The sequence below is a fragment of the Monodelphis domestica genome, chromosome 5 (genome assembly GCF_027887165.1).
Source record: "Monodelphis domestica isolate mMonDom1 chromosome 5, mMonDom1.pri, whole genome shotgun sequence".
Classification (NCBI taxonomy): Eukaryota; Metazoa; Chordata; class Mammalia; order Didelphimorphia; family Didelphidae; genus Monodelphis; species Monodelphis domestica.
In genome coordinates this window covers 278,954,857-278,978,649 of record NC_077231.1, presented here as the reverse complement: position 1 = coordinate 278,978,649, position 23,793 = coordinate 278,954,857, and the positions used below count along the sequence as shown (strand labels likewise).

The window sequence follows — 23,793 nt, the reverse complement described above, 5'->3', positions numbered from 1 at the left end:
ACCTGGAAACCAATCTTCTGGTAATGAACCTGTCCATATTTATCTAGAACAGAGGTTCTTGACCTGGGATCTGGGATTTTGTTTTGTTTGCTTATATTTTGAAAACTTTTTTCAATAAAACTGGTTTCCTTTGTAAATCTATGTATTTTATTTCATGCATTTAAAAACATTATTCTGAGAAAGGGTCCCTAGGCTTCATAAGATTGCCAAAGGAGTCCATGATACACCCAAAAACCTTAAGAACCCTGAGCTGATCTAAAGGATAGACTCATGGTGCATCAATGAACCCATGATTTAAGTCTTTTCAGATTAGCAGAATCTACCAAACCACAATCCAGAATCACCTATACATCATGATGAGGCACCAAAAGGGGATAGTGGTAAACTCATTAAACTGACAAAAGCCAAATGCAGTTTCCATAAGGCATCTGATAAAGTCAGAACTTAGTTCTACCATAAGCACCTGCTGTTCAACCTCAGGTAGTTCTCTGAACATGTTCCATGTTTTGAACTATAAAATAAAGAAGGTAAAAGAGTTGCCCCTCTCTTACCTAATAAGATTTGCTTTTGCAAATGCTGAATTCCAGGGAGATGAACTATATGTAGAGTATCATCAGCCTATCCAACCTATCTTTAAAAAGATACCCACCTTGCTGACATTTTAAGCTGTAGGATTTCTGTCTTTCCTATTCTCCAGCTCTTTACAAATCCAGAGTTTTTCTGGGAACATTATGTTTGGCCAAAATAAACCAATGACACTGTCTCTGGTTCTGTGTAATATTTCTCTTGCAGCATGGCCAGCAATGCCCAAGAAAGCACAGGTGAAGGAAATGGCGACAACTTCACTTTCAGCTTCAAGATGTTTACTAGCTGGGACTATTTGATTGGCAATCCAGAGACAGCTGACAACAAGTATGCATCTATAACCACCAGCTTCAAGGTAGCCAGCCTCCTGGGCCCACTTTCTTCTTGGGGAAATTTCCTCGCATTTTAGGCACTGGCAGAAACCAACTCAATTAGAGCTTTGGAAAGAAATTTTCCTAACAGCCTCATGTCAGAAATTTTATAAGATAGGATTAAGCCTTTATCTCAGGTTTTATAGGGGGAAAAAATTGTTATTGGTTCTTAATGAATGAATCTCTCATCTATTTTTTATAATGAAGAATTGCTCTATCCATAATATCTTCCTTTTCTCTTTTCTTCCTTCTCTATTGCTCCTTTTCTATTCTATTATTCTTTCTTTTCTCTAGTATATGCCTTAAGGTTGGCCCCAGAGCACCCAAGTCATTATTTGGGACCCATGGTAATGATAAGAACAAAAGGACTTCTTGACTGCTTGACTAAGAAGCAGGTCAATCTTAGCAATAAGCAAAGATGACAGCTGTTTACCTGGTATAATTTGAGTCATCAGGCAGGAATTTCGACTAAAAATCGATGCCTTCTTTTGGATTTTGAAAGCTTTTCTTTCTGTCAGTCATCTGTGGAAATTAAATACTTGCAAGAGGCAAATGCAATTAAATTGGAATGGATCATAAAATCAGGAAGGTGTGGGAGGTAGGGTTGGGAGAAGGAGCTGAAGAAATAAAAAGGAAGAGATTATCTCGAAAGGAGAATATGAACGCTGACAGGATACAGGGAATGGCTGCAAAAACAAACTATATATCTACTTCACAGTTGTGTCTAAGGACTGACCCTGCCTATAGTCTCTATTCTCCATCTACTAGGAATATATTTGCAATGATGGTCAAACAATTCTACAGGAACAATGAGGGAAGCCCATTGTTTTTAGAGAATGCCACAAGGCAATGTCTCCTGATTATCTGCTGAATTAAGTCAAAAGCTCTACCTAGTTTTCAATTTCCTCAAAAACCTCATTTCCCCAAATATATCATGTTAATTCCCACCTCCATGCATTTGCTCTGCTCTTCTTCACTTCTACCTATTCAAATGTTCTTCAAGGTTCCAGTGATTTTTCATATCTACCAAAAGCTTTCCTTACCTACTTTTAGCTCCCTGCCCCACCATATCTTTCTCCTCAGAATTAATTTCCATACATATACTTTCTTTTGTCTAATTCATAGAATTGTAGAAGCATCTCAGAGCTGAAAAGATCTTTTGAAGATCATATAACCCAACATCTTCATTTGTCAGATATTTTTTTTAAAAAAACTGAGACCAGGGGGCGGCTGGGTAGCTCAGTGGATTAAGAGTCAGGCCCAAAGATGGGAGGTCCTGACCTCAGATACTTCCCAGCTGTGTGACTGATGGCAAGTCACTTGACCCCCATTGCCTAGCTCTTACCACTTTTCTGCCTTAGAACCAATACACAGTATTGATTCTAAGAAGAAAGGTGAAGGTTTAAAAAAAAAACTGAGACCAGTAAAGGAGCTGGGATTTAATGTCAAAGGTCACTTGGTAAGAGACAACATGGAAAGACACTAGAGTGTAGTTAGAATCAGAAATCCCAACTGGGACACTTAGCAATTTTGTGTCTGTTGGCAAATCACCTAACCTCTCTGAACTTCAGTTTTTTCACCTATAAAATAAGGATGATAATACTTAGGGCACTGATTTCACAGGGTTACTATAGGAATCAATTATATATGTAAAATACTTTACAAACATTAAAGACCAACATAAAGCTCAATGTTATGGTATTATTCATGACAAATATGAGATTAGGAGGTCTTGTTCTCAGCCAAATGCTCTTTCCATAGGAAAATACCTGCTGGCTTCAGACACTTCCCAGCTGTGTGACCCTAGACAAGTCACTTGACCCCCATTGCCTAGTCCTTACCACTCTTCTGCCTTGGAGCCAATACACAGTATTGACTCCAAGGTGGAAGGTAAGGGTTTAAAAAAAATTCCCAAATATTCCCAAATAAAAGATTAACTCCACCAGATCTCCTACTTCCCATGTATTATCCATGGTGCCTTATAGAGTACATAGCATACAGCAGGTGCTCAAAATATACTTATTGATTGGTTAAAAAGATCCCCTTCCAAGTGATGAAGGAATTTACTAAACAGCCATAGTGCCATGGGGAATAGTAAATAGTCTGCCGGTATTATAGCTGTTTTTATCCAAAGACAAATAGTAGGTAGTGTTCTTGGCATATAACCTTCAAACATGTTTAAAACCAGAGACTGACCTGCAGTGTTTACGATTTGTTATTAATATTCATTCATTCAGCAAACATTTGAGTAAATACCAAGGAAAGTCAGCTCTTTGAGGCCAGGGAGAGTTTTATTTGTATTCTCAGAGCCTAGCACTGAACTTTGAACAGTAGGAGCCTGGGAGGAAAGTGGGGCATAAAACATACAACTTCATCAGTTTGAGAAATTCCCAATGTGAAAACTCCCTACAGATCAATAACTCCATCAAAACGTAGACCCTTAGGAAATCGCCAGGATCACTGAGAGGTTGTGACCTGTCCATGGTGGCAGGGAAGGTATATGTCATAGATAAGACTTAGACTCAGGCCTTCCTGATTCCAAGATCAACCATGTCGCCTTGTCTGAGGCTTCATTTTCTGTTTGGTTGGGTTTTTTATCTTCCTTTTTTAAAGCCCTTACCTTTTATCTTAGAACCAGGACTGGGTATTGATAAATCAATGGTGCTTTTTATCCACTGAGCCACCGAGCTGCCCCTTCATATGTTTGTTGAGTGGAATTGATCACACAACTTCAGGAAATACAAAAGTGTCTAAAGTTCCTGCCCTTGGGGAGTTTGTAGTGTACTATATAACCTTTTATGTCTCATCACTCCTTCCATTTTGAGTCTGAAGGCCAGGCTATAATTCCAGATTACTCTGATATTTTTTTTTATTTTTGGTGGTTTTTTTTAATATACACATAAGGAATCCATTGTGGATGAACAAGAAAGCAACAAAGAAGAAAATATCCACCTGACCAGATTTCTCCGGGTTTTAGCCAACTTCCTCATCATCTGCTGCTTGTGTGGAAGTGGGTACCTCATTTATTTTGTGGTGAAGCGATCCCAGGAATTCTCCAAAATGCAAAATGTCAGCTGGTATGAAAGGAACGAGGTAAATAGGGGAAAGCTGAGTTTCCACTCACATTGGGTCAAATGTTGCACACAGTAAAATCTGACTGATTCAGGCAAGCAGAGGGTTAAGCAAAACCAGTCTGAATCCATAAAAGCTTAAGTTACAGATTTTTTTTTAGATTTTTTAAGCAGATATAGCAAATGGAACTTAGCTTCTGAGTATTGCCTTTTAGAGTTCCTTAACAGATCTGCTTTAATAAGCTGATAAGGATGATTTATAATTAATGTATGAATTATCTGTAGCTTAAAACGTGAGCTTCCAGTGTGAGGAGATAGTTAGATCTTTGAAATCAATGAAATATTCTTGCTTTTGATTTCATGTATGATACATGTATGATTCATGAATCACATGCGATTTCATGTATGATAACTTGCTTAGCAAACTCATTCCCACCACAATTATAAGATCAATGAATAAACACTTATTAAATACCTTTTTATGATAGGTATACTAGATGATGGGGATTCAAAGGCAAAACCAGAATAACTTCTATCCTTGAGGTGCTTACATTGAAACATATGTAAGGGCAGTTAAATAAACCCAGTAGATAGAGCACCAGGCCTGGTGTCAGTAAGTCCTAGGTTCAAATCTGGCCTCAGATAATTCCTAGCTGTGTGACCCTGGGAAAGTCACTTGACCCCCATTGCCTAGCCTTTACTACTCTTATATCTTAGAATTGATACCAAGATGGAAGGTAAGGGCTTAAAAAAAGAAAAAGAATGAAAAGTCAAACTGTCTACTTTCAAAGGCACTTTCATTCTAATGGGAGGGAAAATTCATGGAAGGTTTTATAAATTATATTTCCATATGATATATAGATATATATATAATTAGATATAATTGTATAAATTCAGAATTTATACAATTATATAGTTTATGTTATAAATTTAGTTATTAATTAAATGGAAAAGTCCCCTGGTCCTTAGGGGCTATGACAAAGCCAATGGCAATGCCTCTTCTTTAATATCATTTCTATTGATAAAATGATATTATTTTCTGATACTGAACCATTTGACAATACAAGGACTTTAGTGATAAGACCTTTCCTTTCTAGGTCTTCAGTAGCAAGGACTGTAATCCCTTCAGGAATAATGTCTAGTCTGTGTCTCCATGGGGGTGGTTTCTCAGGATGATGACTGAAGCATCACTCTTCCCAAAACTATTCCTGAGCTTTCTCTATTAGGATTAGCTAGGATCAAAGTACACAAGTGACTGGTGAGCATTTAATTTTGAGCCAATATAGCACATTTTTGTTAGTAGAGGAACTCTTCCACCTATTCTGATGACAAGTGTCAGAAAGGTATCTGAGGAGCTAAGAGAAGACATTACTTAGTCATGGTTCTACAGCTAGAAAGTTCCCCAAGTGGAATCTGAACTCAAGTCTTCCTCACTTTGGCCATGACACTCCACTAACTTTGTTTTCCATATAATAAGTTCTCTCTTAAGGTCTGCTAAAATAAAAAATAGATTGCTGGATGGATTTCTCCATCCTCTACCTTATAAAGAAATCTCCCAGGGCACCAAATATAGTAATTCCAAGGAGATGTATTATAAGGACAGGTCTAGAAAGGGCAGGAATTCAGACTGGAAGATAAGGCAAGATAGGTAGAGAAAGGGATAAAGGCTTAAAAGTCTCTACTTCCCTTCTAATTTATTTTGAACCCGAGTAGCATATTCTATGTACTAGCAAAGTTTCCATCCTCTTCCATTCTCACAGGGATATGATGGGTGGGGGGGTTGGTGGGCCTGATGAGGGTAATTGATACAATAATCCCAAGTTTTGATCCTCAATGTCCTCATGAAAATCAGAAATTCAAGAGACCTGCATTCTTCCCCTGCCTTGTACAATTTATGTGTTGAGAGTTGCAGAGTCAGGGGCAGTTATGTGAGATGTCCAAGTAGTTCAAGACCCCCAGTAATAAGTCATTTCACAAAGGAGATACCACAGCCAGTAGCCTAGAAATACTGTGGAGAGGGACTGAGCAGTCCTAATTTATCTGGATGCAGTGATGATGATCATCATCTCATTGTCCATTATTAGCAAACTGGAAAGATGTCAAATTTGGCCATTGAGGTGATTCTAGGAAGCAGTTCAGGAAAACTCCTCTCTCTGTGTTTTTGCCACTGATATCATGCACCCATCTGAACTCATGAACAGTACATTTTGCATTCATCCATCCTTCCATTCACTAAGGGCCTTCAATGTTCAAAGTATGGTGTCAATCATAGGGTAACCGATTTTGAGCTAAAGGAGATCTTTAAGGTCACCTGATCCAATCCTCTCAATTTAGAGAAAAAAACCTAAAACCAAGAAGGATTGATCAAGGGATTGGCAGTAATCTTGGAATTTGAGTACCAATCCTTTGACTTCCTAATCCAATAGATGTTCCAATGTAGAACAAAACAAGGGTGACTGAGGGTACAGGTAAATTAATTCTTCTAAGCCACCCTATGGCTCTTATAAGCACAATCAATGAATCAATAATTATTTATTAAATACCTACTTTGTGCCAAATACTGCGCTAAGCATTAAGTATACAAAAAAGAAATAAAAGACAAAACCTGCCATCAAGAAACTAACAATCTGGGGAAAACTCCAACAAATTCATTTGAAATTGCTAGGAGGTAGAGTGGATAGAGCACTGGATTTTGTACCATAAAGACCTGAATTTGCCTGTGTGACCCTGGGAAAGTCACATAACCCCATTGCCTCATCCTTATGACTCTTCTGCCTTGGAACCAATACACAGTATTGATTTTAAGAAGGGAGGTAAAGATTAAAGGGGAAAAAAAGATCTGTGTGAATCTCCAGGCATGACCTTAACCTCACTTAGCACATAACATAGGGTTGTGGTAGGAATCAGATGAGATAATATATGTAAAATATTTTGCAATCCTTAAACCACCATATTAACAACTCTGGGCTATTATTGCAATTTTCAAAATGGTGCCAGGTCACCGGGTAGAGTTTCTAGTACTCCACTCTATCTCCATGTCACTGTTATTCCCATTTTTCCATCTCTGAAGGAATATAAATTCAGAATATATAAATTATAACTATAAATAAAATAATAATATAAATATAAATAAAATAAATAAATATATGTATAATATAAATATAAATAAATAAATGAATATAAATTCAAAATAAATAAATTATATAAATATAAATGGGATCAACCAAATGAGCAATCAAAGAATGCTAAGTGGTCACTACATGACCACCAATACCAGCAAAGGATAAAGTAACCCCTTAAAAAAAGCATCGTCTTTCTGGGGCAATAGAAGTAGCAAGCATAAGTCCCTCCTGGAGGACAACACATGACCAAATGTTATCAGCTGATGAGTTTTGTGGATATAGAGACAAATGCTGCTGGAGTTCAGAGTAGATAGAAATAAAATAAGAATTGAAGTTGTAAGAAAATCTTACTGTATGGTCAGACTCAATAACAAACAACAGGAATCTCCCTCTAAATATCCCAGCTATGATATGACCTGCCATGGCTCAGTATTTCAAGGAACTGGACTTGATATTACCATCATGTTAAAAGGTTGGCAGGCTAAATAGAAATAAAATTATAAAGTCTATGGTTGTGATGTTGGCATTATGATTGTAGCAGCATTGATTAATAGTGATAAAAATTAATCGCTGACTCTTTCCATTTGGCAGGTTGAAATTGTAATGTCCCTGTTAGGAATGTTTTGTCCACCACTGTTTGAAACCATCGCTGCCTTGGAGAACTACCACCCTCGAATTGGATTGAAGTGGCAGCTAGGACGTATCTTTGCTCTCTTTCTTGGAAACCTCTACACTTTCCTGTTGGCCTTAATGGATGATGTCCATCTGAAGGTAAAATACTGCCAGCATCATGTCCCCAGAATATTTTCTACTTGGTCATTTTTATTTTTATAATTAATAAGAACAACAGTTTTGTTTTATAATAATTTACACTGATATCCAATTAAGTACAGGGAGCCAGCTTTTGAATCAGGAAGACCAGAGCTCAAGTCCCACTTCTGACACAAATTAGCTATGTGGCAGAGCACAAGTTGCCTTGGGCAACTCTCTCAATCTATAAGATGTCAAGGAAGTGCCAATATATGTTGGTTGAGAGATTTTACTCCCTGGGAGCTCCTAAAAAACAATCAAACTAAAAGTTCACTCTCCAAAATTATTCCACTTTATGGAAGATGTGACAACCCTAATAGGTAAGAAATGTGATTATTATTATCTCAGTTTTACAGAAGAAGAAACTGAGATTCAGAGATTTGTCCATGGTAACTTAACTAATAAGTATCAGAACCAAGACTTGGACCCTGCTCCAAGATCATCGCTTTGCCCATTGACTCCCAGGAACACCACAGTACTTCATCCAAAAATACCACCATCCTCAAAGTTTGTGGCTGACAACATCATTTTTTAAGTCTCTGATCATAAAAGCTACTTGCATTCTTAGGTCTCAATAGCCCTTTTAATATTCAAATGGAAAAGGCAGGTTTTACTTTACAGAGATGACTGAGCATTTCTTCTTTGTTCTACTGGGTGAATGATAAAAGAGGGCTAAGAAGAAAACCAGGAGACTCAAAATCCTCTTCCAGTTCATGCACAAATAAGCTGAATGTCCTTGCCCAGATCTTAATCTGTCCAAGACTAAAAAATTACTATTTTCTTATCTGTAAATTAAAAAGAGTCACATTAAGTGACCTCTGAGGTTCCTTCCAGTTCTAAAATCCTATGATTCTAGGAATTGTTAATATCTGAAACACTGAATCACCTCTAGCTAGATAATCTCTGTGACTGTCATTCATCAACTTGCAGCCAAGGTTCAAGGAAGAGACATTATCCTTCTTGCCCACATCTGAGAGGAAACACTGCAGCAAAGACTTTGAATAATTTTAAACTTAAAACAACTGACAGAGCTTGGATCATTGAAGGCCACTGTGTGTGGTCAAATGCCTATTGGATTATTTATACTCCATACTTCTCTTCCCTGACTTGCCTGTACCCTACATCTCATCTGAAAATCTACCTTTAGCCGTTCATCCATCTATCCTTTTGTTGAACACTCTTTTTTTGCCAGCAATGCACCCCTTGGAACCTTGATGATGGAGGTTGGGTTTTTCAGTGTTATCTTATTAAAAATACCCTAGATTCCCTTCTCTGGTTTACGCTCAATGCCTCAATTTCCATAACTACAAAATCAGAATGGCAAAACTTTGACCCTGGGCATCTTTTAGAAGTCCTACTTATAACCACTAAAGTCTTGAGAGACAGTATATATTAAATTTAAGTTAATTTATTAATCAGCTTCTCAAGAAAATTTAAACTAGCCATTAGGCTCCCTCCATAATCCAAATGGACACCAAGGAGTAGGAGCAGGGCAAAAGATTGATGCAAGAGAGAGCAAGTTCCTGTGACACAGACCAATATATATCCTTTGTGTTGTCACCATTTAGTCCCTCCCCAAGACTTTTCTGATTGGAAAATTGTCAGAGAAGGTGGGCCCAAATACCTCAACTCCTCCCTCATTACTTCATCACAGGATAAAGCTGGTCTCAGGAGGATGCCAACACACACACACCCTTCCTCCTTGACACATGTCTGGACATGTGTCCAAAATGGTGACTAGAGCTTGCTGACTTCTCTTACTTAAAGAGTTCTTGTTTACAGATAAATAAGTAGCATGTGTCCACTCTGCTTCTAACAAAGCCAGTCCAGTGAGATGCCCTGAGGCCTGGGAATAAATTACTTTAACTTGGAAGATGGCTGACCTTCTAAACCCAAAGTTTAAGAAAGGTTTCATATTAAAATTAATACAGTTCAATATTAATTTTCCACATACTTCATTTGAGGACTTTGAACCTTTTAGATGGTAAATACTCCAGAAATAAAGGGATTTTGAACCCATTATTTCAATGGAATTGGGAATTCCAGGGTGAAGAAACTCTCTACCCCTATAGGTCATCAGCTTATATAGTCTTCCAGAGTTGCCCAGAACACTAAGAAGTTAAGTGCCTTGACTGGGGTCACATCCCCAAATGTCAAAGGAAATACTTGAACTCAGATATCTATTATTCAACACTATCTCTCCACCATATTCTCTCTAACAAGGCTTCAAATATTTGAGGGAAACTCTCTCTCTGTCTCTGTCTCTGTCTCTGTCTCTGTCTCTGTCTCTCTCTCTGTCTCTCTCTCTGTCTCTGTCTCTGTCTCTGTCTCTCTGTCTCTGTCTCTGTCTCTGTCTCTCTCTCTGTCTCTGTCTCTCTCTCTGTCTCTCTCTCTCTCTGTCTCTGTCTCTGTCTCTCTGTCTCTGTCTCTGTCTCTGTCTCTCTCTCTGTCTCTGTCTCTCTCTCTGTCTCTCTCTCTCTCTGTCTCTGTCTCTGTCTCTCTGTCTCTGTCTCTGTCTCTGTCTCTGTCTCTCTCTCTGTCTCTCTCTCTCTCTGTCTCTGTCTCTGTCTCTCTGTCTCTGTCTCTGTCTCTGTCTCTCTCTCTGTCTCTGTCTCTCTCTCTCTCTCTCTGTCTCTGTCTCTCTCTGTCTCTCTCTCTGTCTCTGTCTCTGTCTCTCTGTCTCTGTCTCTGTCTCTCTCTCTGTCTCTGTCTCTGTCTCTCTGTCTCTGTCTCTGTCTCTGTCTCTCTGTCTCTGTCTCTGTCTCTGTCTCTGTCTCTGTCTCTCTGTCTCTGTCTCTGTCTCTGTCTCTCTCTCTCTCTCTGTCTCTGTCTCTGTCTCTCTCTCTCTTTCTCTCTCTCTCTCTATATATATATATATATATATATACATATATAATTACTATTCTCTTCTCTGAGAAAAAAAAAATAGTCACCATTCTCTTAACCTTCCCTTATAATTCCTACCTTATCAGGAACTCTCAAGTTTCCCTGCATTAATTAGGGAAAGAAGAGCCAAAAAGAAAGTATCCCCTTTCCTCAAACCCTCATTTGAAAAGGTGGAATCAAGGGATTTTGAAATTGCTGTGGGGGTCCAGATTTTAAAGTTTTGCTCCTGCCTATGTAGTGTCCTTTGCTATTCTCAGGTTCAGTGTAGCTATTTGGGGATAATCACTTGTAAGTTATATGCCTAGACCAATAAATATATTACTCCATTCCTAGATTACACCAGGGGCACATAAATCTCCTAGCAAAAGCAATTGATTGGCATGAAACAAAGTCAATGAGACGCAAGAGAATCAAATCTCTCATCTGGGGGAGTATTCCCATTCCATCCATCCATCTGCCCTTTAGCCTCCTTATGAGAAGGATTTCCCAGGGTATGTCAACACCCCTAGCCTACATTGTGCACACCGATGTCTACACATGAAAAAAGGTGATCTCCCACATATCCATGGAAGTTATAATCAAGTTCCCTTCTCATCCCCAATTCCCCCATATATTTGAAGGGACAAAGTACTTCAGAACTCCCAGTCCAAATAGGGAATAATTAGAGAAATGAGATCAAACTCAAACAGAAATGGGAACCATAAAAATACACATAAAGATCCCTACAGTTTTAATATGTAATATTATCTGTGTTCCATCAAAATTTTATTTGATTTACTAAATATTTCCCAATTACATCTTAATCCGAATCAGGTCACTCTCTATCCACTGAGCCATCTAGCTGCCCCACCAGTATTTTTAATCATCTTTCTAGTTCTCCTGTGAACCCACTCCAGGATCTCCTCATACCTTCGATGTAGCATCTACAATGGGACACACAACTCTAAGTGTCTCTCAAGATCCAATCCATAGTGTTTCAGTGATTTGTGAGATAGTCTAAGGTCACAGGATTTAGAGCTAAAAAAGATCTAAGAAGTTATCTAGTCCAACTTCATTTTACAGATGAGAATCTGCCATGTTAAATATTTGCGCAAAGTCAAAGGATGTAATAAAAGAGGAAGAATTTGAACCCAAGTCCTGTGACTCAAAAAAACGGAAATTTTCCCACTGCCATATACTAAGTTAATTATCCAAAATACTCCACTAGCAAATGAAGAGATGAGAGAAGTCACACAAACAACTGGTGGCACAGTCAAAACTAGAACTCAGGTATCCTGATTCCTCATCCAGGACTTGCAAGCTACCTTGGTTTGATGGACTCCCAATGTTGACATTGTCAACCCTATATCTCAATCTTTCTTTCTAGCTTTCTAATGAAGAAGCAATAAAGAACATCACCCATTGGACCCTATTTAATTATTATAATGCCTCTATGTGGAATGAGAGTGTGACTCGGCCCCCACTTCATCCAGCAGATGTGCCCAGAGGCTCTTGTTGGGAGACAACAGTGGGCATCGTGAGTAATATATAAATTATATATTTAAAATGTAGACTGTATATATACTTAAATTAGATATATATTTAAATGTACATATATATTACATATATCTTAAATGTGTATATATAAAATATGTATATGTTGAAATGTATTTTAATGAATCCTATCATCACCCAGTATCTTTTTATTTCCTTGCCACTTTCATAATTTTTCTAAACCATGGAAATGTCATACCTATTTTCTTTAGTGAATTCCAGCCCCCTGCTTGAGCCCATTTTCTCAGTTTTCTATACCTTTTTTCCATGTGCCTCCTATAATTAGCAAATACCACTTAGGAAGTCACAGAACATCACTGAGATATTTGTTTAAAAAGAAGAAACCCCATCAATGGCGGTGGCCATGGTGATTCACATTGGTGCAGCGTATTATGCCACCTAAATTCATACTTCTTCCCGGAGTGTATGACACATGCTTCCTAGGAACAAAATTCAAGAGTGCACATTGTCTGTTTAGATGATTCATTTGGCTTTTTCCAGACCGCTGAATGGCCTGTGTAACTGTTGTGCCATCTACTGTGAAAGGTTTGCCTTTCAGCAAGTTAGAGCACTGGTCTAGACATCTGTCAAAGGAAATACAAGAACCGTGGGAGTAAAAAGTTGTACATCTTTGCCAAGTGGCTCGGGCTTAGTGGCAAAGTGGTGGGGAGAGGGGGCAAAGGAGAGATGGATATTTGTGAACTCTACTCTGACAAGGCTAAAATGAACTCACTCAGAGAACCATCCAAGCTCACGTGGAAAATGGAGCGTGGCATTTTCCCAGTAATTCCCTTTATAATGTAGTATCAACAAGGGAAGGAGAGCATCGAATCATATTGTTAAGGCACAAAGGCACCTTAAAGATCATCTAATTCAACTTCTGTTTGGGAAACTGAGGTCTACAGGTCTGCCTCAGGTCATGAAGCAAGGCTGTGGTAGAACTGGGTTTTTGACTGTGGTTGCCTGACTCCCACCCCAAACTTCCCACTGGCTCATCCTTCCCTCAGTAGGCATCCAATTCCAAAATAAACAGAGCAAATACATTAGTCATGATCTATTACTTTTTTCATTATAAAATTCATTTTCCAGATATGTTGTAAAAGGGAATTTTTGTTTAATTTTTAATTTAATTTTAATTTAATCAATCAGGAACTTGAAGTACCCCTACTTAACACTTAGTAAGTTACTAACAAAGAGAGTTCAAACTTACTTAGTCATTAACACTTTGTTAGTCTTAAAAGACCACAAGCACTGCCTCCCCTGGGGAAGTGCTAGGCAAATTGAGAGATCTTGATTGGTTCTTGAGATGTGATAGACCAGCCCACAATGAAAGGAAGGAGAAACCAGAGAGACAGGAAGTGACATGAAGAAAACTGCTTATAAAAGCCAGCCAAGGACATTCTGATTCACTTCTGCTGCCTTGGTGGTTCTGGCTGAGGGAGGACTTCTGCATTAGTATCTCTACACTGGAGGGTCTTTTCCTCTGCCTTGGACTTCTGCATTGGAGATTGATTCTGCCCTGGTAAGACTCTTGCTGAAGAGACTACCATGACTCCTGGTTGGAGATCAGGACCTGAGAGGGCCTTTGTCAGAGTTGAGCTGGATTTCTTCAGATTGGCAATTATAGGGTATTTAGCTAGCAATATTTTCCACCTCCTTCCTACATTTCCCTCTTTTCTATCTCTACACTGATGTAATAAAGCTACTAAATCTGCTAACGTACTCATAGTTCAATTTTTAATTTTTATAAATGGCGACCACAACAATAATTCTTTTTAACTAACAAATTTAGTAAAAACCATTTTTAACCCTTAAAATGCTGAACTAATACTTCCAGAATACTAGGGGAGAGAAGGAGGGAGGAAGGAAAAGCTTCTTTGTGTTATAGCAACTGACCTTTACTGGTCTCCCATGGCTTCTACCCTATCCATAGACTAGTCTCATAAACTGCTTCAGTCTCTCATTTACTTTCTTTATTTCTTCTTGTTTATGTTCATATAATCTACTATAATAATTTCCTTTTTTTAAAACCCTTACCTTCCATCTTAGAATCAATACTGTGTATTGGTCCAAAGCAGAAGAGTGGTAAGGGCTAGGCAATGGGGGTTAAGTGACTTGCCCAGAGTTACCCAGCCAGGAAGTTTCTGAGGTCACATTTGAACCCAGGTCTTCCCATCTCTAGATCTGGCTCCACTGAGCCACCTTGCTGTCCCTGTAATAGCTTCTTGATCAGGTATCACACTTTGTTTCCCTCCTTTCTCATACATCCTTCACACCAAGGATGGCATAATCACAAGTCTGGCCACATCGTTATTCTGCTCAAAAATCTTTACTGATTCTTTATAGTCTACAGAATTAAATAGAAACTCTTAAGGTTGGCATTCAAGGTCTTCCTCTTTCTTATTGAAATCAACAGTGCAGATCTTATTGCATCCTCCCCACTTTCATACCCTCTGCATTCCAGCCAAACAAAAAACATCATGGGAGGTCCTAGTCTCAAATCTGACCTCAGATACTTCCTAATTGTGTGACCCTGGTTAAGTCACTTAACCCCCACTGTCTAGCCCTTACCACCTTCTGCCATGGAACCAATACACACTATTGATTCAAAGACATAAGGTAAGGGCTAAAAAAAATAACTTATTTTTTAAAATCACCTATTTAACTATGACAATGCCTCCACATGGAATGAGGAGAGTGTGGAAAGAAATACCCCCATGCCAAAAGGGATCACCCTACATATCTCTTACACTTTTAAAAATCTTATTCCTTTATTCAAGGATGAGCTGAGGTGCTTACCAATTCCATGAAGACTTCACTGAACTACAAAGGGTTTATCATCCCTTAATGATCCCATGTCATTATGTTTCAACTGCTTCTGTTCATTTATCAGATAATATTTGTTGTTATCTCCATATTAGGGTCATCCCTCCTACTAGACAGAAGGTTCCTTAAGGGTAGAGACTGTTTTCTTCAACAAGCATTTAACATTTACTTAACAAGTGCTAACTATGTGGCCAATACTGGGTTCACAAAACCAGAAGAAGAAAAAAATAGTCCCTGCCCAAAAGAAGTTTACATTGTCATAGGAGAGAGAATACATACTTATTTGTAAATAAATATATGGCATGCAAATGTGAAAGACACCGGCTGATTTCATGAGGGATGACTTAGTAGCAGATTGGGGTGGGAGAATGGGATTAAGAGAGATTTAATGAAGAAGATGGTACATGAACTGAATTATAAAGAAGATAAGGTCAACTAAGAGACTAAGGTAAGAAGGGAGGGCCTTCCAAACATAGGGGAAAGTCAGTGTAAAAGCACCAAGATAGGAAATGGGGTACACCAGTTCCTTTGCGCATCCCCAAAGCTTTGAACAATCCATTGGGGATATTAAGTTTTTAGCACTTGATTACTGAATCAAATGAAACCCATGGCCTAGGGCCATGTATAGATATGGAGAGAACTGTGAAGAGTTATTTAGGACTTCTTATTTATAATAGGACTTCTGTTATTTAACAAACTACCTAGATGTGATGATAATAAGCATCATATAACAAGACTTCTGTAATAGGTGGACAGCTGGATACTTGAAGACAGCTATTATTTCATCTTTTCTGCTTCCAGAGGTTTTTGGAGACCTCCTGTACTTCCTAATAATTGGGAAATATGCAGCTCTCTCCTCATTGTACTGAAGAAACACCAAAAAATAAGGTTGAGTGACTTATCCAGTGTGCTACGGTAATCTGGTCCAAGATGCCCACAGAACCCCTGAGTCGTGTTTTCAGTCTGTTTTTGAAACTGAATGCCTTTTAAATGGGGTAGGAGGTTCTGGGTCATCCTCTCCAAATAAACTGGAAGGGTCCATGTCTGGTCTTGGGAAGAAGCAACTGTATTGCCCCAAAACATCAATGAGTAGAAGTCAAGAGACAGTGACCAACATCCTTGAGGAAAAAACCACAACACCAACAGCTCTTTTCTTTTCTTCCCTTTTCAGGAATTTGTGAGGCTCACAGTGTCTGACATCCTGGTGACATTTATAACCATCCTGCTGGGAGACTTCCTTCGGGCTTGCTTCGTCAGATTCATGAACTACTGCTGGTGTTGGGACCTGGAGGCAGGATTTGTAGGTCATTGTTTTATAGGCTTTTGGTGCAAATGTTTTTAACTCCTTTATTTTATTTTTATATGTAGGTTTGTGGACTTTTTTAATGCCTAAGGACAGACTATTTGCCATTTCAGAGAATGGAAGTGTCTATTCTGCACTTTCTGTAGGCTAGGAGATTTGCTTGGAGAAGGAAAAACATAGCTTATTCCAGTTTAATTTATACTATGACCTTCTAAAATGGTAGTCTTTGACGTAAGAAAAATTTAGTCAATACATTTAGGGTGTTACTTGGATGGTTGCCATGGATGTGTGATGATGGGAAGAGTTCTTAATGAGGCCAGAAGACCAGAAGAGTAAAGGAGAGAGAGGGTAAAAGCAAAAATGGAATCAAAAGAAAAAAAAACAGTAGAAGAAAGCTTTTTTCATTTCAGAAAGTGCTACACAAGTCAAATAATGGCATGATTTTCAGTCCATTATTTTGGAATAAGCATTAAGACAGGGCCTTTCATATTCAATTATTTTATTATTTATTCAAGAGACATTAATGAAATACCTACTCTCTGCAAAGCACTGTGTTAGGTGTCAGGGATACAAAAACAAAAATAGTTCCTGTGCTTAAGCAGTTTGTATTCTGCTATACTTTTATTTCACTTAAATCAGCTCAGTTGATGTTAGCATTTTGGCAATAGTGCCTTTCTCATGTCCATGCCATTAATATAGTAATGGCAAATCAACAAACCACAGTCCAGCTATAATAGAGTTCTGCTTTCTAGCTCAGTCATGAAAGTCTGCAATCAACTCAAGTCTCATTATTCATACAGGCTCCCCAAAAAGGAGCCAATGAACCAAAAAAGCTAAAATTTCTTAGGGACAAGATTGTTATTGTTTACTTATTTCACTCATATTCAACTCTTTGTGAAGTTTAGTTTGGGTTTTTTTTGGGGGGGGGGGTATTTCTTGGCAGAGATACTAGTGGTTTGCCATTTCATTCTCCAAATCATTTTTGATAGGTGAGAAAACTGAGGCAAACAGAGTTAAGTGACTTGCCCAGGGTCACACAGCTGGGACAAAGATTAGAACAAGTCATAAGTCAACTTTGTACTTTCTCCTCCTCTTCTTTCCCTTCCTACTTCAAGGTGGACCTTAACTATAGAACTCTCTTTTAAAATGTCCTAATTATTGCATCAAACTCAGGTCCTGTCCCTGATTAGGAAAAAAAATGATGACTTATAAACTTGGAATTCTCTTCCTTTATTATAGGGCTGAAGCACTCAAGCTAGAGATTTAGAAGCCAAGCAGAATTTGTCAAGCAATTAGCATCTCTGAAAATCTAAATGTAGATTTTCCCCACAGACATATAGCCTATCTCCCCTGTGTTCCCATTGTCTCCATGAAAGGTTACTTAAGCTTGCTTGGGACTTCCCTGGCAAGTGCTAGCAATCCTATCTAATTCCAGTGTATTTAGTGCTTTTTGAAGAGCTTTGCACCATGGAATGCACTCTAGGTTGAGGAAGAAGAGAAGTACACATGTCCTGTCCTAAATCACAACTATTCCACTCCACAGGCATCTTTTTATGGAGAAACATAAAATATTTAATATTTTATTAATTATTTCTATATTAATAATTTAGAAAGTGATACAAGTCTACAATCCTTGTTCCATCCCCTTTCCCCTTGCCCCAACTATGACTTTGGGTCTTGGTCCCATTAAATATTCTTGTTGTTTAATCACTTTCAGTCCTGTCCAACTCTTCATGACCCCTTTTGGGGTTTTCTTAACAAAGATACTGGAGTGGTTTGCCTTATCCTTCTCCAGATCATTTTACAGATGAAGAAACCAAGGTAAATAGGATTAAGTGACTTGACACGGGTCACACAGCTAGGATCTAAAACTGGATTTGAACTCATATCTTCCTAACTCTAGATCTGGCACTTTATACACCATGCCACCTAGTTCCCCACCCCATTAAAGATACAGGAATCAAAAAACTGGTTGCCCATAGTAAGACCTTCCATGGCCCAATATCAGGTTAGCCAGCAATTCTTTCTCAAAAGAAACATAATTGGAAGCTTCAGGGGGCAGAGACTTGATCCAAATTCCCAAGGGGGTAATGCCATTTCTTCTTAGCTAGGGTCTATCATAAGCTCTATGCAGCATTATTTTATATATATATGTATATATATACATATATATATATATATGAGATATATCCTGGATCACAGGAGGTGAGGGAGTATAGGGCTTCTTAGACTGTTGCCTGCTCCTCTAGGTCTCATTCAAACCAAACAAAGGCTTTATATAGTATTGGGTAAGTGGAGTACCCAACCGTGAGATGTGTTACCTCTTGGGCTCCACTTTTATTCACTTGAGGCTCTAAACTTAACAGTTTGTGAAATACTTTAGCAGAAATGTCTCTCTGAGTACATGACCATTATCATCAAAAGACTACCAGAAGAATTGGTTCATTTTTTAAAGTTTTATTGATAGGTTTTATTTTAATATTATAAACTTTTGCAGATTATTCCCACTCCGTGAAAGAAAATAAAACAATATTACTGGAAAAGTCATAAAATATTCTGTCTGTAGAACCCTTCCCCAATTCTTTGATTTTTTAAATTATTTTTAAGTAATAGAAATCTCTTTCCTCTACCTCTTACCCTCCCACCCCATTGGGATTAAAAAAGAGAGAGAGAGAGAGAGAGAGAAAATAAAAGCAAATTCCTTGTTACAAATACTCACAGTTAAGGAAAATATATTCTTTCATTGACTATATACAAAAATAGAATATGTTTCATTCTGCTCCCTAAATCTATCACCTGTCTGTCAGGAAGTAGATAGTATACTTCATCATTGGTCCTCTGGAATAGTAGGTAGTCCTTAATATCACAGTTTTATAGCTTTTAAAGGTTTGGGTTTTTTTAAGCACTGTTATTGTAGAAATTGTTCTCCTGGTTACTTTATCAATCCATACAATTCTTTTCATGTGTCTTTGAAATTATCTATTTCCTCATCTCTTAGAAAATATTCAATCACATTCATATATCACAACACATACAACCATTCTTCAACTGAGGAGCAGTCATTTAGTTTCTCGTTTTTTGACACCACAAAAAGAGCTGCTATAAATATCTTTGTATATATAAGAACTTTTCCTCTTTCACTGATCTCTTCTAGTTATAGGCTTAGCAGTGGTATTGCTAGATGAAAGGGAATATGTTTAGTAATTTTTTGTGTATAATTCCAATTTGTTTTCCAGGACAGTTGAAAGGTCTACCAACTGTGCATCAATGTTCCTGTTTTTCAACAGCCCCTCCAACATTTATCATTTTCCTTTTTTGTCATCTTTGCCACTATGATATGTATGAGGTGGGGTCTCAGAATTACATTAATTTCCATTTCTCTGATTAGTAGTGATTTGGGAGTTTTTTTATACATAGCTAAAAATAACCTGAGTTTCTTCCCTTGAGAATTGCTTGTTCATGTCCTTAGATTATTTATCAATGAGGAAATAGCTCTTATGTTTATATATTTAAAGCTACTCCTTATATAACTTGGAAATGAGATCTTCATCAAAGACATTTTACCTGAGGTGAAGAGGGAGAAGGAATTCTTTTCTATTTTTATTTACTTCACTAGTTAAAGTCCTTTTCTTCAATAATCAGTAGAGACCTTTTAAAAAAAAAACTCTAAAAGCCTACAAGAAAACTTTTTTTCACACTGAGTATTCTGGGTTGTTTCTTTCCTTAGCAGATAGGTTTGTTTGTTTTTTATCCTTTGTACAAAGATCTTTCAGTTTTACTTTAGTCCCTCAAGTTATTTCTTCACTTTCTTTTTAGTCCCTTGGGGAATGTATTATCTTTTATCTTCACCAGAAGCCTTTCACTTCCATACATTGGGGATAAAGATCATATTTGCTATTTGTCTAAAAGGACAGTTTGTTTATAATTGGGCTGTTTAGTGGCACAATACAAAGAACATTTATTAAAGGTAGGTGTTAGAGTGGATAGAATGCTAGTCAGTAAAATCTCGTTCAAATGCTGCCTCAGCCACTTACTACTACCTATATGACCCTGAGCAAGTCACTTAACCTGTTTGCCTCTATTTCCCCATCTATAAAATGGTAATAATAGCATCTACCTCCCAGTATTGCTATGAGGATCAAATGCATTAATTATGGTAAAGCACTTTGCAAACCTTCCAGTGCTGTATAAAGGCTAGCTACTCACTGTTGCTATATACACTCACTGCACTCAGCAGTCGATAGGCATAAATTTTAAGTAAGATTTGGTTTTTAAATGTCCACCATGCTTCAGGAATTTTGTCAGACTCATGACTTGAGAGCTATAAAATACTTGATTAGATCAAAGCACAGAACCTAGAACTCTTCGAGGAAAGTTTTAGATTATCAATTTCTATCTTTCCCCTTCATTTAGCTGAATTTCCCCCCATCTTAATTTGGCTTCTTCTACTCCTCCCCAAGAATCCTTTTCTTGAGAAGTACAAGAAAGTAGCCTTTGAGGATATCCACCTTTTAATCCTTTCTTCCTCTTTGCTCTTAGATACTTTACAAAATACACAATGTGGCTTTAAAAAAAAGTTCAAAACAAAAAAGCAAAACTCTAAATCGAGGTTAACTTCACTGGCCTCCCTGGTAATGTTCACAGATGTTTTGATGCTGGTGGGGAAGAATTTACAAGTATTCTGTTTTTTCATAGGTCCTCTTTTCACATCTCACAACTTAATGAACAATGTTTATCTAAACTTATTTTATTCATTAGGCTCATTCTTTTCTTGTTATAGCCAAGGAACATTTACAGTAGAGGACCAAACTAAATCAAATAGACTGAAAGAAAATATTTTAAAACGATAGCCCATGGGGAGGAAAAAAAAGCAAATTCCATTTCCTTTCCTCACGAGAAGATACTTGTCAGTTAAGAGGCAAGTGTTAATGGTTTATTATGTACCAGAAACTATGCGAAGTGGACACAATAAAAGATAATATTTTTAAAAGAGCCTTTGGCTTCAAAAAATTTACACACATATACATAGTGTAGATCTATAGATATATATATATAGTTTACACACACACACATATATATAGTATTGTTTAGCTTTAAGAACATGTTTAAAACCTCCTTTTTAAAAACCAAGGTATTGTCAAAGAAACTGAGTCCAGTGGGAAGATGTTGGTGATGGCTATCCACTTTTTGAACTCATTTAATTATGCTTCCCCTCTTTCTCCTTTTTGGGTAGCCCTCATACTCGGAGTTTGACATTAGTGGAAATGTGCTGGGTTTGATCTTCAACCAAGGAATGATCTGGTGAGACCCTTCATGAGTTTTTAGGAGGCACCTGCTTTAAGGAAGTAAGATACTTGAATTGTATCCCTAATTGTATCAATCACAAATAATGATGTCAATGTGAATGATGAGTTTTTTAAAACTACTCATTTATATAGCACTATGTGATCAGAGACTAATCAATTCACCTTTATGGACTTTGGTTTCCTCAACTGTAAAATTATTGTAGGGTGAGATGATCTGAAATGCTTCTCAGTTTTCACATTCAACAATTCTATATAACCTTCCCACTTGGTTTCCGATTACTCTCTCGATTTTCCCCACATGGTTCAAGCAGATGTCCATTTCCCCAAAGAAATACTCTGGTTATACCCTTGTGCTATATTCTTTAGCAAAGTCATCCTGCCTGAAGAGAAAAGTATTAATTTATGAGACTTTGATGTGAGCATTAGTAATTGATTAATCAAGGTCCTCTTTCAAAAGATCTACTTAGAGGAACAAATATAGAAGGGAATCAATAGTTTCTTCCAGATGCCCTTCTGGGTTTTAGAAGTTATACTAGAACACTGCTAATCATTAGCCTTTATGCTTCCTTTTAAAGGGTTCAAATGGTTTTCTGAACACCAACTTCATTTGATTTAGAGAAACTCAGATGAGAGATCTGAGTGATTTGCCAATGGTCAAACAGCTAGGGAATAGAGAAGAGATTGGAACTCAAGTCTCCTGATTCTTAATCTATCATTTTCTCTGCCTCTGTCTTATTGTCTCTTTCATATGGATGGAGATTTCATCAAAAATAGCTTCATAAATGGGTTGAGTGAAGCTCTCCAATTCCTCCCCTTCGGTAGCCTTCCTTCCATTGCTATCAAAAGACCCCCATTCTCCCACCCTTCCTATTCCCTTCTGTTTATGCTTCTTATTATTTTTTGTTTTTATTTCTCAGGATGGGCTCCTTTTATGCACCTGGACTCGTTGGTATTAATGTGCTACGCTTACTGACCTCCATGTATTTTCAGTGTTGGGCAGTGATGAGCAGCAATGTCCCCCATGAACGAGTTTTCAAGGCCTCTAAATCAAATAACTTTTATATGGGCTTGTTACTACTGGTCCTGTTTCTCAGTCTCTTGCCAGTGGCTTATACCATCATGTCTCTGACCCCTTCTTTTGACTGTGGGCCATTCAGGTATAGTACAATGATATATGTTGGGGGGAAAGGTGGGAAACAGCCCTCTAATCTTGGTTTTATATGATCAGATCCATAGCTTGGGTCCAGATTTTAGAAAGAACATTGGGCTCAAGTCAGAATTCTGGGGTTTAAGTCCTAACTTAATCACTGAAGCCTCAGTTTCCACCCATGAAATGGATTAAGAATCTTTGTCCTCAGTTAATTATAATTCCTTCTAATTACCACACAGATTAAAAGAAGAAGAAAAAAAGAAAATCTGATGCAAGGGAGATGAGTGAGGAGTTTAAGGTCAAAGTCCAGCTTTGTTACTTAACTTCTTGTGTTACCTTTTGTAAATCACTACTTCTCTAAGCTTGTGTTTGCTCATTTCCAAAATTAGAAGATAAATTTCTATTTCCGCTTGGAGGAAGTAAGCTGCAAGTATGGAAAACTATATATAACATTGGTCTTTTCCAACATGTTATTTCATTTTCCTGAAGATGTCTTTGTTATAGGAAGAGCTCTCTGGGAAAGGAAGGAATGCAGGCAAAAGAAGCCATATGAGCTTTAAGATTCAGAGATTAGTACAGTGCCCAGCACATAGTAGGCATGTAATAAATGCTTGCTATCTTCCCCTTCCTCTACAGAAAATAAATTTCATGTGGATGAATATGGAGTCCAGGAAGAACAGAGGTCTTGATTCTTCTACTTTGTAAAAAAAATCAATTCAATATTCATTAGACACCTACTATGGGTATGACACAGTCCTAGCTGCTAGGAATACAAGATAAAAACAAAAAGTCTCAGTTCTCAGGGAGTTTCCATTCTAAATCCCATCCCA

At 37.7% G+C, this 23,793-nt stretch overlaps 1 protein-coding gene across 1 annotated transcript in view; it reads left to right on the top strand.

The window, feature by feature from the left end:
- Positions 1-23,793, top strand: part of TMC2 (transmembrane channel like 2) — an 82,144-nt gene that overhangs the window by 40,020 nt on the left and 18,331 nt on the right. Inside the window, exons 9-15 of the mRNA XM_056800672.1 lie at positions 793-940; positions 3,861-4,049; positions 7,741-7,920; positions 12,212-12,361; positions 16,376-16,504; positions 21,741-21,808; positions 22,731-22,970. Of these exons, the coding sequence (XP_056656650.1) occupies positions 793-940; positions 3,861-4,049; positions 7,741-7,920; positions 12,212-12,361; positions 16,376-16,504; positions 21,741-21,808; positions 22,731-22,970 (1,104 nt within the window). The remainder of the gene's footprint in view (positions 1-792; positions 941-3,860; positions 4,050-7,740; positions 7,921-12,211; positions 12,362-16,375; positions 16,505-21,740; positions 21,809-22,730; positions 22,971-23,793) is intronic.